The 15,990-nt window shown below is 31.3% G+C and overlaps 1 protein-coding gene across 2 annotated transcripts in view; it reads right to left on the bottom strand.

Moving 5' to 3' along the window:
- Positions 1-15,990, bottom strand: part of PRKG1 (protein kinase cGMP-dependent 1) — a 1,107,428-nt gene that overhangs the window by 190,172 nt on the left and 901,266 nt on the right. For both annotated transcript variants that reach the window (XM_006925986.1, XM_006925985.1), the window contains exons 6-7: positions 13,593-13,670; positions 4,300-4,394 (exon numbers count right to left, since the gene is read on the bottom strand). In XM_006925986.1, the coding sequence (XP_006926048.1) occupies positions 4,300-4,394; positions 13,593-13,670 (173 nt within the window). The remainder of the gene's footprint in view (positions 1-4,299; positions 4,395-13,592; positions 13,671-15,990) is intronic.

Below are 15,990 nucleotides of genomic sequence, written 5' to 3'. Positions count from 1 at the left end.
AAAAAAAACATAGGTACTAAACTTATGGACCTTGGTTCTCAGAGAGGTTTCATGAACTTTAACCCAAAGGCAAGGGAAATAAAAACAACAATAAATGGAACTACACAAAACTAAAAAGCTTCTGCACAGCAAAATAAATCATTAACAACAAAAAAAGGCAACCTATTGAATAGAAGATATTTACAAATGATACTTCCAATAAGAGACTAATATCTTAAATTTATAAAGAACTAATACAACTCAATGAACAACAAAAAAACAACCCAATTAAAAAGTAGGCAGAGGACTTTTCCAAGGAAGACATACAAATGGCTAATAGATTTATGAGAAAATACTCAATATCACTAGTTATAAAAGAAATGCAAATCAAAACCACAATGAGGTACCACCTCATACTTGTTAGAATGGCTATTATCAATAAGAAGAAATAACGTGTGTTATTTCTGTAAAGAAAAGAAAACCACTGCACACCACTGGTGGGAATGTAAATTGGTGCGACCTTTATAAAAAACAGTATTGGAGTTTCTTCAAAAAAGTTAAAAATGTAGTTACCATATGTCCCAGCAATGCCTCTTCTGGGTATGTAGTCAAAAAATTGAAAACATTTATTCGTAAAGATATATGTACCCCTATGTTCACCGGAGCATTATTCACAACAGTCGAGAGAGGGAAACAACTTAAGAGACCTTTGATGGATGACTGGATAAGAAAGATGTGGTACATATATGTAACAGAATACTAGTCAGCCATAAAAAAGATTAAATATTGCCATTCGCTATAACATGGATGAATCTTGAAAGTATCATGCTAAGTAAAATAAATCAGACAGAAAAGGACAAGAACTGTATGATTTCACTTAGTGTAGGATATAAAACAAAAAGCAACAAGTGAACAAACAAAACAAACAAACTTGTAGATACATATAATAGAATGGTGGTTACCAAAGAAGAATGGAGGTAAGGAGGATAAAGAGGTTAAACAGGGTCAAATACATGGTGACAGAAGGAGACTAGACTTTGGGTTGTCAGTTCACATTGGAAATACAGATGTCATATTGTAAAGTTGTAAACCTAAAATTTATATAATGTTATTAACTAATGTTACCTCGATAAATTTAAACTAAAAAGTTTGTTATAAATTAAAAATACAAAGAATAGTCAAGGATTTATTTCGACATTACCAATATATAAATATGTTAATACTCTTCAGAACATCCTCAGGAAAATAAAACAAAATTCCCAGTACATATAAATTTTATTTGTTAGAAAACAATCTGAAATGCTGTTATGTACACAGAGAATATTGACTACAAAATTTGTCTTCCAAGTATAAAAATCATATAGTTTGCAAAGAAGCATAGCTATTAACCAAAAAGATATACAGCTGCCCCAAAGGCTTTATATCCTGAAGTTACATAAATTTTTAAGACATTTAGAGAAATATAGTGAAACAAAATGAGACTAAGTGAAACAAGTGAAACAAAGCAAACTGATTTGTAAAAAATAGGAATTTATTATGTGAAACATTAAAATTCAAGGAAAAGATTAAAAAAGAATACAGAGACACAGTGAAAAAACAGGTCACAGACATAGAACATCAAAGCATTAATGTCGAAAAATCAAAACAAGAAAATAATCAAGAAGGGTTAACCTCATAGACTTCCTTCAATTGAATCTAGTTCAGAGTTTTAAAGAGATATAACTGGTTGATAGAAATCACAAAATGGCAGCTCATAAGTCAAATCTTTAATAGCTTACAGAGCCTTTTTTTTTTAATCAAGTTACAAAATCAAATTTTATGTAATATTTTAAACCTAGTTTTTTTCTGCCTTTTTTTTTTTTTAAGAAAAAGGCGTAGCAATGAGCTGGAGCTCAGTAAACGCTATCCTCATTATATAAAGCTTTCTAGTTTGCCACCAGTTTTACTCACCTTATATTTACTCATTTACATTACCAGCCTGCCCTCTATAGTCAAGTAAGTTCATGAATCCTTATTTTCCATCAAACAAATTCAAGTAGTGAAAGTGATCAATGGGAGAAGCGATCTCAGGATTAGGCATCATTAGAGAGGCTCATTTGTTCATTCATTCATTCATTTGTTCATTCATTATATACATATGAAGTATCTGAAATGTTCCAGATGCTAAACTCAAATCAGAATATAAATATCTGGGACTTATTTTCATCAAGAGAATATGTAGTCATAGATCTGAAAGTATACCAAGATGTCTGTAATAGAGAGAGCTGAAGACTGGTAAATTTTAGAAAATGAAATGAAAAATTCTAAAGAGTGCTAACAATTACAGGGGTCTCAAAGGATAAGGACTTTAAAGAAGGAAAGAACAGTAAGCAGTGTAGAACTGTGGCTGAGAAGTGAAGTCAAATAAGCATAGAGAAGACCATTTCATGATTTAAGTAGCAAATCCCTGGTGACATTTAAGAGGAGACTTAGAGTAGAGTGATAAGCAGGTTGAGTAGTGACAAAATGATATGAAAAGACATAAAAGAGAAAGAGAGATCAGGCGGGATGGGTATTAAGAAAAATGGTGGGGGTGGGGTGCAGAGATGCCAGTGTAGAGGGCTGAATATGTGCAAAAGAGAGTTTTAGCATGAGTTCACAAAAATAAGGATTATGCTGGAATGAATTTGATTTAGATGGAATACTATTAACCTAAATTTTGATATCAGAGAATAATCTAACTTTCCATAAACCATATCCTCAAGGTCACTTCTTGAGATAAATTCTTTCACCATAAAAGCTTTAATTTACACCAAAATTTAGTGACAATAAGCTACAAAAGAAAATCTGTCAATTCTCAATTATGCTTTATGTTTCACTTATGATACCATCGAAAATTAGAGAAAATGTTTCTGGGTCTTTGTCTCTGCTGAAAATGACAATTTTCAAAGATGTATTTAATCTTAAACCAATGAAATCAAGTGATATTATTCTCTAGAATCTTCTCTATACATAATAATCAAGAGAAAGAAAGATTCAAGTACAAATGATATGTTTGTACATTTTACACTAGGAAGATAATGTTTATTGCATTCTTTTGTGCATCTCCATCAAACACGATATTTCCTCCAACTTTGCCACTGGAAAAATCAAATGGCAAGTACATGCTTATCAGATAAGGATCAAATGAGCTCAGTAAAAGAAAAAGTCAAATGCACTTAGTTTTGAATTTTCATAAGATAATGTGGCCTGAGTAAGACAACTTATCAATATCTCTATTTCATTTCTGTAGCTGTGAAATAGTAAGAAAAAAATAAGACCTGGAATCCGATTGTGGCTTAACAATAAAAACTCCCTAACCTATTTCTTTATAGAACTTTTAAGCAAAATGCTTATAATGTGATTTTATAATAAAGGTATAATTTGAATTGGAAGTAAAACTGACTTTTCCAAAATATTTTAATAATAAATTATGTTCCACTGCTGCTTCTCTCTAGTAGACACTTCTCTACCTGGAATTTGGTGCAAAAATATACATTTATTGGTTATTTGTTATTCAACTGGTTTATATACATAAAGCACTGTACTTTGAAAAGTCTTATCTATATATATTGATAATTGAGATGTATTAGTTATTGGAAAACAAGAGTAGAATACCCAAATATACTTGTCATATTTGTCATGCCTTCTGTATGACGGGTGGTACAAAGTCGACTGAGTCTTTCTTCTACAGTATATGGGGAAAATAAAAACAAAAACGACTCAAGTGCTTGCTTCTTGAGGTCTTAGTTTCCAAGTGGAATTTTGGTGACCTTGAGGCCAGACTTTAGAGCACATCTGGAGTAAATCTGGATATTCCTTACCTTCACGTCTACTTCCTCCATTACATGACCAGTAAAGACAACAACCAGCCAGAAATGAGTCACAGAAAGGTTTTATTGCTTCCTGATCTGTCATTTGTATAATCAGGTTTAGGGATTTCTAAATTCTCAACCAACTATTTTCCTATGATTCTTAGTAAAACCGTTGTACAAAGTAAGATTAGCAGAGATTTTTCTCTCTCTCTTTTAGAGTATAGAGATTGCAGTTAAGAAATGTAAAGCTGAGAAATTTTCCTATTCATATAAAAATGATTTATCACATATGTTTAACCACCAATCAATCCCACAGCCTATATAAATGGATTGCAAAACCAGTAGAAATAAATAAAAATGATCATCAAAGGTCCATATCTGCTATTAGGATAAGTACTAAAGAGCCTATTTTGCTAGAAGCTCAATACTTAAGACAGGAATTTATGTAGTACTCAGCCAAAACCTGTGTAACATGTGATCTACTTACCCCTGCAAGGCTTTCTCTCCAAACCAATCTCCTTTTCCTAAAGTTCTAAGAAAGATTGGGTCTTCACTTGGTGAGTCTTCACGAGTGACATTTACCTACGAAGAGAAAAAATGAAAGTCTATATCCACTGTATATCCTGGAAAACCAAATAAATTAATAACTAATTAATAATGTTCATTCCATTTCTTGTTTCTTATTTTAAAACATTTTTTATGAAAAATGAGTTTATCACTAAAGGAGCCAAAGCATTATGTCACAAATTCCCATGCAAACCACAAGAAATGACCTCTAAATATTTTGTTATAATTACAAGTTATTTTCAAGAAATAATAAACTATTCAGAAATTTGAATTTCACTTAATCCTCATCTCCATTCCTATTTTCTACCTCCTATGAGGCAACCACTATAATAAATTTAGTGAACATTCCTCCAATCCTTTTTTATGTGTTTAAATGCATGTGTTTTTAAAATATATGAATAGCACAATATGGTACGTATTATTCTGTGACTACATTTTTCCCTTAAGACTATTTTATTAATCCCATGCTATTAGATATAAGTATAGTCATCTATTGCTTTCTTCCACTCTATAAATATACTTATGTATTCATTTCCTTATATATGTACATTTATGTTTTCACTTTTTCTGCTGCAATGAACATATCTATACACCTCTACATGTACATCCCACTTTCTCTAAGACATGCCTAACTCTTTCCTTAAGAAAAATCTACCCTTCACTCAAAAGCCAGTCTCATTGTCATGATGCTTTCCTGCAGGTCACCAACCGACTTTAGTTCTCATGGCCTCAGGATCCACATGTTTCATTCAGCAAGATTTCTTTTTCAAAACATATAATTATATATGTGTCTTTTTAAATCATAATAATAATATGCTCTTCAGGGAAATGGGTATTTCTTTGGCATTATCTACAATTTATAATAAGCACTTAATAAATAGCTGTAAATTGTTTGAACAGAAAGGCTTCCTGACTGAGTGTAACTTGCCCCATACAGGACTTGTGACTTACATGATAGACCACAAAAGGCAAGTAGTAATGTTTTTGTTGTATGGATACAGACATAAATGCAATAAATTTTACCTTTGTGTTAATTCACTTCTCCCTCCAGCTCTACTGATATTCATAATATTGGTTATGTCTCCCCAGAAAGATTAAATAGTTAAAATATACCTGACTGGAAAATAAAGTAGAAAAACTAATTTTTTGAGACAATGCCAGACACTTAAACATTTAAAAATATAATGTTTTAGGTTTTCTAATTTAGATTGCATGTCAAAGACCAGAATTTTTATAAATATTAAGAAGGTCCATGCAAGGTGGAGGGAATTTAATTATTATTCTCCATTGATCCACTTGATTACTCCTCTATACAATGTTTCAAAACCTTGGGAATGCAGTTTTTACCACTAAGCTATATTACAGAGATGATCATTTGCATGCTGATGAGGCTTTTATAGATGTGAATAGAAATATACCAGCCCAATGAATCTTAAATGTGTGTGTGGGGGCGGGGGGCTTCTTATTTAAAATAAAGTTTCCTGAGGTTCAGATTTAATGGGTCTTTTAAATCTGCATTTCAAAAGTTTAATGCAGGTGAGTTAGATGCAAATGTTCTACAGACCAAACTTTGACAACATTGATATATTGTCTTTCTGAACTTCAGTTTTCTCATCTGCTCAATAAGGCAGTTTAACAAAACTATTTCTGTCCTTCCTCTTGGTTGTTACAAAAAGTCACAGTCTAAGGTATAATATATTATAAGATCATTAATTCAAAATTAGATATAGGATATATTATACAATGGTACATTTGCCATTTGGTTAATAAAATACAATTAGAAATTCGAAATGACAGATTTATGTAAGCCATGGAGAAATGTTCTTTAAAAAATGTTACTGAAATGCAATAACATAGACATAAAAAATGAGTTAATAAACCACTTTCTGCTTATATGATAAATGTGAGAAAACTAATTGAATAATTCACATATGTGAAAAGATAAGCAGCTCAAAGAGCAAGAATAAAGATTTCCTTTAAAGTTGTAATTTCCATAGTTTTTCTTTGTATATGTAATAAATCATTCTAAATATTCAAAGATAGCACTCATGAACATTTGCATCTTTAATTGTGAAAAAGTTCAGAATAAAGTTAAATATACAGAGCTAGCTTTTCTATCCTTGGCATGTACACTTATTCCTTTCACTGAAACCACAAATACTTTATGATAGACAATGCTGTGGAAAAGGACTAGCTATAGAGCCTTAAAGATAATATTCAGTCTGTTTGAACCCATGTTACTTGGCCACCTTGTCAAAAAATTGGAAGGTTTATCATAGAAGTGTGTGTGTGTGTGTGTGTGTGTGTGTGTGTGTGTGTGTGTGAATTAAATGAGAAAATCTATCAAAAGTATCCTCTCGATAAATGCCCCCAAAACTCAGTTGCTTTTTTCATATTTTCCCCTTTCTATTTCTTTCACTTCTTATTTCAGAAGTTTCATGCATTTTATTGTAAAATAATTATTGCGTATCACTATTATTTCTTTTTTATTGTTGCCATAAAATGTGATTTAGAAGATTAATTACTTTTAGTTCTAGCTAAATAAAGGGTGTGCATTTTTATGCTTTTTAACTTATCTATATATTACTTTTTCTATAAGACATGCATGACCTTGTAACTTAAAATTTTGAAACTACTGTTTAAAACCATATATAATTTTTAAAATTAAGGATCAAAATAGAAATTAGATATGTTAAATAGGACACGCAAATTAATCTTGCATACCAAAATCTTCAATGAAAAATATGAATGTGCTGGACAAACATGTTTAACCAAAAACAATTCAAAAACAAAATGTTTTAGTACAGATTCAACAGGTTTTATAAACAAAGTAATGTCTATTGTAAATAAATCTGGACTTTGCAGATGTGTGGGGCAGACCTGCTGGAGAATAAGGGTTAGACTGGTAAGCATTTTCCTACCTAACTGAGGAGGCCTAAAACCAAAGCATTTTCTCAACTGTGTAATTAATAGATTATAAAACTGAAGAGTCCCAAAAGCATCTACTTTTTCAAACAATGTTTTGCACATATTGCTCAAAAATGGGTACCGTTTTTCCAAAACCAAAATGTCTCCTAATGCAGAAGAACACTTTTAGGAGCTGTATCTGATAGTTTGTTATATGTACAGGGAAAGAATTTTTTCTGACCTTAAAGTGCATCTGCATTCTTTGAATCATTAGTTATATTCGATGGGGGTTAGATCTATAATTCTGATGAGTCTGGTTAGACAATTGAACTTTCTGTGTAACACAGCAGTAAATTAGAATATCTCTCCATCACATGTCCCACTCTCTCCCCCAAAACATATGGTAAAGTTTACATTCATGATTCTCTTTGTAATATTTCTAATTTAACGTGTGTGTGCACATGCACTCACATGTACACACACCTCATTCCATGTATAAATATCATATAATTTCCTGTTTTTAAAGTTTATATATACATCTAAAAATTACCAATTGCCTGGTTTTGAACTCTATATAAATAATATCATGGCACACATATTCTTCTGCAACTTGTTTTGTTTAATCAATATTTTACTTCAGATTTATTTAAGTCATCCATGTTAATATATTATCCCTCTGTATGAATATCATATAATTTATTATTCCATCTGTAGATGTAAATGTGCACTTCTTCAGGTTTATTTTATAGTTTTATTTTGGTTTTGTTGTGCTCTTAACAACTACTATAAACATTTTGTACATTCTCTGTTGTCCATGGGTACTTACGAATGAAGAACAAGGTTATAAAATATAATACTTACGAATGAAGAACAAGGTTATAAAGTATATATATCTTCAATTATATTACGTATCGACTTATTCTTGGTGCAAGAGGTCACAGCAATTTACATTCCTACAGTATGAGTGTATAAAAGTTCATATTGTACTATATTGTCCTCAACACTTGCAAAAGAAGGTAGGTGTTAGGGGGCATTTTCCTGATTATTAATGGAGGTAGAGAATTTTTTATATTATTTTACAGATCAGTTCTATTTCTTTTTTATAGATGTTCCTGATCATGCTTTTTACCTATTTTTCTATTGAACTGTTACTTTTGTCATTCATTCACATAGCCGTGGTTTGTCTTTTACTATCTTTATGATGTCTGACCAAAGTTATTAATTTTAATGTAATCACATTTAACCATGTTATCCTCTATTGTTTGTACTTAATAAATTTCAAATAATCTTTCCTATCCCAAGATGATAAAAGTGTTCCCCCAATTGTCTTTTTTCCCCTAATTTTTCCTTCATATTCAGATCTGGAATTTACCTTTGAGTATTATGTCAGGTCAGGCAGGATTCAATTTTATGTATTTCCCTATAAATAACCAACTGTTTTGGAATCTGCCATAAATCGAATTTCCATATAGGCATGTATCTTTATATAAGTTCACTATTTTCTTATTCTGATATATTTACCTAATTTACAGTAAAATTAGAGGCACATTTTCTTTATTACCTTAACCTTATAATAATTCTTGATATCTACTAAAGTAACCCTTCCCCAGTATATTCTTTTTCTTCCAAATATTTTGTCCATTTTGGTCTTTTGCTCTTCATTCTAGTTTTCTTATATAAAAAATTTTAAAGCAATTTGAACATTTTTGTTAATTACTAGGTACTTAATGTAAAAATAAATTTTTAATTTATATTTTTTACTGTTCTTTACCAGTGCTTAGAAATATGTGTAGTTTTTAAATGATCATATAGTAAAATTGAGTTTTTTCTTCTTTTGAAAGAGAGTTCTATGAATTTAAATATATGTATAGATTTGTCTAACTCCCACCACAGTCAGATGTAGAATGATTCCATCATCTCAAGAAATCTCCTTATGTTATGTGTTTATAGTCACATCCTACCCCAAATCTTACCCCTAGAAACCACTAGTCTGTTCAGCATCACATTAGTTTTAACTTTTTGAGAATTTCTTGTAAATGAAATGATAAAATGTTTAACCTTTTGAGATTGGCTATTTTTACTCATAATGCCTTTGAGAGTTATCCAAGCTGTTGTATAACATAAAAGTTCACTTTGTCTATTGCTAAGTAATGTTCCATTGAATGAATGTACCACAGTTTATGTATTCATCCACTGAAGGACATTTCCAGTTTGGAACAATTATGAATTGAGAAGTATAATTAGTAGGTCATGGGGTAAATGTTCATTTAACTCTATAAACTGCCAAATTGTTTTTAAGAATGGCTTTACCATTTTGTGTGTGTGTGTGTGTGTGTGTGTGTGTTTGTGTGTGTGTATGTGTGTGTACGCCATTCTAGTAAGCATACAACGATATCTCATGGTTTTAATTTGCAATTCCCTAATGACTATTGATATTAAATAACTTTTTCATGTGCATATTTATTGTCCTTATATCTTTTGTTGAATTGTCTAGTCAAGTCCTTTGTCTATTTTTAAAAATAGTTTTTAATTGATTTTTGATATTTTTATTATAGGCTTACTGCAAGCCTTTTGTCAGATATATGATTTTCAAATATTTTTTCCAATTTTAAAGTTTGTCATTTTATTCTCTTAATAGTGTCTTTCACAGAGAAACATGTATAATTCCAATAGGACCCAATTTTTATTTTTTTTCTTCTATGGGTTCTGCTTTTGGTATCACATCTAGGTAGTACTTTGAACTAACCCCAAGTCGTGAAGATTTTCTTCTAAAAGTTTTAAAGCTTTACATTTCATTTTAAAATTTATTATCAATTCTTATTTAATTTGTATATGAGTTATAAAGTTGAGGTCAAAATTCACTTTTTTTTGCCTATGGATGCACAATTGTTCCAACACCATTTGTTGGAAAGACTTTCCTTTCTCCATTGATAGCTTTCTTTAATTGCTTCCTTTGACTTTCACCATTAAGTGTGAAGTTAGTTGTAGGTACCTTGTAGATATACTTTCGTAGTTTGAGAAAACTTTTTATATCCCAGTTTGCCGAGTTTCTATTATGAATGATGTATATATCAAGTGTTTTAATTACATCAATTGACATGCTAATGTGATTTTTCTTCTTTAGACTACTAATAAAGTAGATTACATTGAATGATTCAGCTTTTTCAAAATTTAATTTATAGTAAAGTATCTAGTTTTGTAATGTCCAATAAGGACATTAGCTGCACATAGCTATTCAGCTATTGCAATGTGGCTATTGCTACTGTGAAACTGGATATTTAATTTAAGTTAGTTAATTTTAATTTAGATAGTGAATGGAACTAATGACTACTTTGCTGGGCTGTGAAGATATAGAACAATTCTATCAACAAAAAGTACTGAACGATGCTGATCTAGCTAAGCTCTTACTAATTTTAATTTTATCTCTCTACATAACAAACTCAAAAGAAACTAAAATCATACTATCTGTAAATAACTACTGTTTTATTATTTTATTTCCAAACATTACATCTTTTTCTCGCTTTACTGCAATGGTTGAAAAGTCTAGTTCTACACTGAACAGAAGTGAAGATAATGCACATCTTTATACTATTCTTTATCTAAAAGGAAATGCTTCTCATGTTTCTCTGTTATGTGTACATAATCATATGTATATATACAAATACACAAATAAAATTTCCATAAGAGAACATTTTCCATATTCAACAACACCAAACGTTTAGCCAATTTGTTTAACATGCTTAAGCACTCGTTAATTCTAAGTAAAGCCATGTGGTTTTAAATGACATTTAATAGACAAGTATTTTTGAATTATACTTTTTTTCTAATAATAGCATACAACATACATTGACTAGAATCAGAAAATCAAATTTCATTTGAATTATTGGAACCCAGGAATTTTATTTATGAATCCTGTTCAATTTTTGTTCCACTTATTGATAGAGAAATATCTTATTTTTGATGCTACACAACTACAGGGACATATGCATAAAGCTAATTAGGGATTTTTTTCATGCTCAGTTGTGAATTTTTTGGTACTTTAGAGGTCACTGTTAGGGGGAAACTCTCGTTTCCAGGCACCTGGAATGGACCGATTAAAGTACAGAAAACTAATTCAGCTTCTACTTGAAGCAGCACCAGAAACTCTAGACATCCCTGCACTATACTCTGCTTAAAATCTTAGAAAAATCACCTTGTGTAGGTTTAATGGGGAAAAACAAATATTTCTAAGTTTATTTTACTTAGTTTTTCTCTTTGTGTTCATGTGCTTTACAAATGAATAAAAACTGTTGTACACTTAAATAAATAGACTTGAACAAGGGGAAATCCATTTTCAGTTCTCTAGTCCCTTGTTGTGTGTCTCTGTTGCACATTTCCTATGGAAAAGTCACTTTGGTGATAATGAGGAAAATATCTTTGCCAGGTTTATAAACTTTTTAAAATGCATGTGAAAACAAATTTACATCTGTATACCTAAAACAAAACACACTTGGTTTAAAAAAAAAACAAAAAACTTGAATATGTCAAAAAAAATCTAATATATTCTTACTACTTCTCTCCCAGAATCCCTATGGTGCTCTAAAATATTGCCAAGGAAATTTGTTCTCGGTATAATTTCCAAGATATTTCTATTTAGACATATTATTAAACTCATGAAACAGTACCACTAATGCACCTGTGTCCGCTGAAATTAGTTGGAAACACAGCCTCCTTCAGGCAGTACTGGGAATTTGCAGTGGTGATAGGGTATTCACATACCTGTCGGAAATTCATCTTACCTGATAAACGTATTATTTCCCTGTAGCAAAAAATCAGCAATGGAATAAAAAATAAACTCAGATCATCAGGGTAAAAAGTCTCCCTGTGACCAAAAGAATCATTTACATCGATGAAGATTTTCAGTTTTCCCTGATTCTTTAGTCAATGTTAAAAAGTAAAACAGTAGATGGTAGGCTCTAACAATTTACATATAAACTACAAAATATTAATGGTTCTTATCTTCTAACAATAAAAAAACAAGATAGAGTTTTAACCATGACTGTGATTGAACATGTCATTTTATGATGCCTTTTAAGAAGATGGTCCCTGACTTCTATTTCTATTCCAGGCTTTTTGATATCAGTCAAAAGACTAGGTATAATACAAGCATCATTTTCTTCACTTTAGTGTGACATGTCACTGGTGTAAACATTGACGTATGCATATTCTTGATTCAAAATTAGTCCAAAGAGGATTATCTAAAATATGATTCAATGAGGTTTATAATCTTTTACATATCCTGTTCACTGTGGTTCTTTAAATCTCTTCCTATTTTAATATGAGCCATAAGGTGCCATAATCAGTCATATTTGTTAAATTAGAGGAAATAAATTTTCCTCTTTAAAGTAACAATTATAAAAATGAAAACTGTTATATAAACTCCCTTCCACCTACATTTCCTTCCCCATCTCTTACTATACTTAATACATATAAATTCTTTTTAGGGACCATTTATGATAAAATAAAATAAGTTCAAATAATAGGTTATAGTGAAATAATACTTAAATACAAAAATGACTGTGACTTTATTTTTTAAAGGTATTTTTAGCAATATAATATTAGAGTATCAATCTACAAAATTCCCATTTTCCAATTCACTTAATTTCTTATTTAGTTTTAAATAAAAATTGTAATAGATTCATAAACAATATAAGAAATAAATTGATTCCTTTAAATTCATTTCCCGTCTACCCCATATTTATTCCTTCCTCTAGAATTTATCATTTTAAAGTTTTTCAGTATCCATTCAATATTTCCTTATGAAGATATAATAAAACATGGATATATTTACATGCTTAGTGTCCTCAGAGTGTTAAACAATTTGCCTATGGATAAAACTAGTCGGTTTCACAGCCCGATTCAAACTTGGGTCATGTGATTTCAAAGTCCGATGTTTCATTATAGCAATGTTACTGCCCCGAATGACTAGATAGATTTTTTTCCCTGTTAAAGATTTTTAAGTGATCCTAGTCTTTTCCTTTTTAATTACATAATTTTAAATTATGGAAATCTTCCTATTTATCCAGAAATATCAGTGGCATCTAGCATCAGGATAATTATATTATAGCAGAAAGACTACTGATCTTCAAAGGTACACTTTTTCTTCCTTCTGCATTATTTTTGGGAAATTTATTCTCAGATATTCCTCTTTCAGTTACAGAAAATGGAAAAACTCATCCAGCTGGAAAACTCACACACATTCTCCTCCAGGGGTCGCTGAAGAACCCCACGCTCACCTCCTGCACCTCTTGTGCCACCAGAGCTTACCTTTCCTTTGCTGATGATAAAGAACGTGTCCCCTCTTGCACCTTGTCTGATGATATATTCCCCATTTTCATAGTGGGTCTGAAAATAAAAAAAGAAGCAGAAAAAAACATTAGAAAAGAAAAAATTTACCAAATAACTCAACCTTTTCCAATATCATCTCCCGAGGGAAGAACTGATCCTCATGGAGCTTCATCAAAGCCTGGAATCCATCATGGTTTAAAAATGAATAGTTAATGAACATAATAATTACAAAGAAATCATTTCTATCAAACACATTTTTAAAACTTTTGTTAATGTCATTTCTTCTGGATGATTACTTTCATATCTTTAAATTCATTCATTTTAATAGTTTAATGAAAATATTCTGTTCTCCCATCAACTGAGCATAAAATAAAACATCAGAGCTGCTAATTAAAACTGGTATTTCTGCATTATTTTATTTGTCATTCTCATTTGGTTTTACTATTCCCATAATGATAGCCTTTTTTTTTTTTCCCTGAGAAATTACTGCATCTAAAAATCTTCCTTTTGAAACCATGTTGACTTTTAGTGTGGGTTAGATGGCCCTAGTTACTTTTAAAGTTACTGCTTCATGCTTTACTGTCCTTGCTTCGGCAATTTAGATGTGGCTCTGTCAAATTGAATGTCTTAATTTTATGGACTGAATTCTGGTCCAGCATCTGTGAGCTTGTAAAGTACCAAATGAGAAGTAAAACTGCAAGAGGATTATCACAGTCAGCGTGTGAGTATGCTGACTCTGATACAGTCACTAGGTTCATTCCCAGGGTTAAAATTACTCTTGCAACAGACAAAAGTAATTTCTATAAGGAGAGGTAGGAGAAAGTATATTGCTGGGTCAGGAGGTATAACAGGGAAATGAGAACTGTGCCATCTGGCCCCATCTTTCTCTGCAGCTTAGCAAGGGAGCCATATTTTGGAAAAGAAAATATTACTTTGCACACTCCTTATGAAACAGATTTCAAAGTTTGCTTGCAATATCCATCTACTGCCCAATGACTATGGTTTGTTCTTATACTTCAATACCATGTTTCTGAATACTTTATCTACTCTTACCTTTATCTAATAATTGACATTAAAAAGTCTACTTTTTTTTATCTATCTAGACAATTAATACCACCTAATCTATTACTTTTTTTTTTTACTCAAAAGTAACTCATTTTCTTAGTAACAAGTTTTAAACATAGGATTATAGAAGGCATATTTTTTGACTGATTTATTTAACAAGATAATTATGTTACATTTTTATATCTTGCTGCTTTGGAATGAAAAGATCTTTCGGACATGCAGATTAGGAAAACAAATCACAATAGTCTAGTTCATATATCAATTCAGCAAACATTTCTGAGTATCTCTGGTTATAGGCACTGATTATACAAAGGTGAGTAAGACAAAAATTTCATAGCAGCACTGTCAGGTAGATCTTTCTTTGATGGTGGCAATGTTATATAGCTGCATTGTCCAATATAGTAGCCTCTAGCCATACGTAGCTATTGAGCAGTTGAAATGTGGCCAGTGTCGAAGAAGCTAAATTTTCAAATGTTCTTAATTTTAATTAATAACATTTAAATATTTATACATGGCTAGTAGCCACTGTATTGGATAGCACAGGTAATAGCTAAAGCTGACAAGGGAAGAGTGACAATCTGTAGCAGAAATGGTGGAGCATCTTTCCCACTCTTGATGTTTCTTTTGAAGTGAATGGAGCTCCATCAGTAAATCTCAGGACCTTTTTCTTCCCCTTTCTTAACTACATCAGAGGAGATGGCATGACTGATATGGTTGGTGAGTTTAGAAGTAATTACTATGCTCATCTTAGTTTCTCATCATCGTTTAGGTGGGAGGGAGCTCCCCACAGAGGGCTGGTATTCTATGCTGCTCAGCCAGGGGAAGAATCTCCTCCCCAGCATAGTAAAGTCTGCCCCTCTCTGGACTTCTGTGACAGGACAAGCCTGCCCAATAGTAGGTTCAGTTCATGAAGACTATTTGGCTCTCACACCTAAGCTACAGCCCCTAGCTTAGATTTTATTAGTAATAATGGTACTATTTTAGTCCCATTTATCTTGTCTTGTTTTTCACTTGGTTCCTAATCTAAGAGCTCTAAAAAAAAAAAAAAAAAACAAACCAAACCAAACAAAAACAAACAAAACAATCCAGTATGCAAAATGCAGTCCTGTATGTTAGTACAGGCTTATGCATTATGTGTTGTATCATCTAGGTCAGATCTAACACTTTCCAAAGGGCTACACCATGGAGGATTCTGAAGTCCCGCCTAAAGGATGAGCAAGAAGTCACTGAATGTTGAGCAAGAGAAAACCACACCACCAAAAAAGAGGATTAGTAGCTTTTTATGGTCATATAATAGTAATGGATATACAAT

The sequence above is a fragment of the Pteropus alecto genome, unplaced genomic scaffold, assembly GCF_000325575.1.
Source record: "Pteropus alecto unplaced genomic scaffold, ASM32557v1 scaffold88, whole genome shotgun sequence".
Classification (NCBI taxonomy): domain Eukaryota; kingdom Metazoa; phylum Chordata; class Mammalia; order Chiroptera; family Pteropodidae; genus Pteropus; species Pteropus alecto.
The sequence above is the reverse complement of the archived record's forward strand: the minus strand, read 5'-3'. Positions and strand labels throughout refer to the sequence as shown.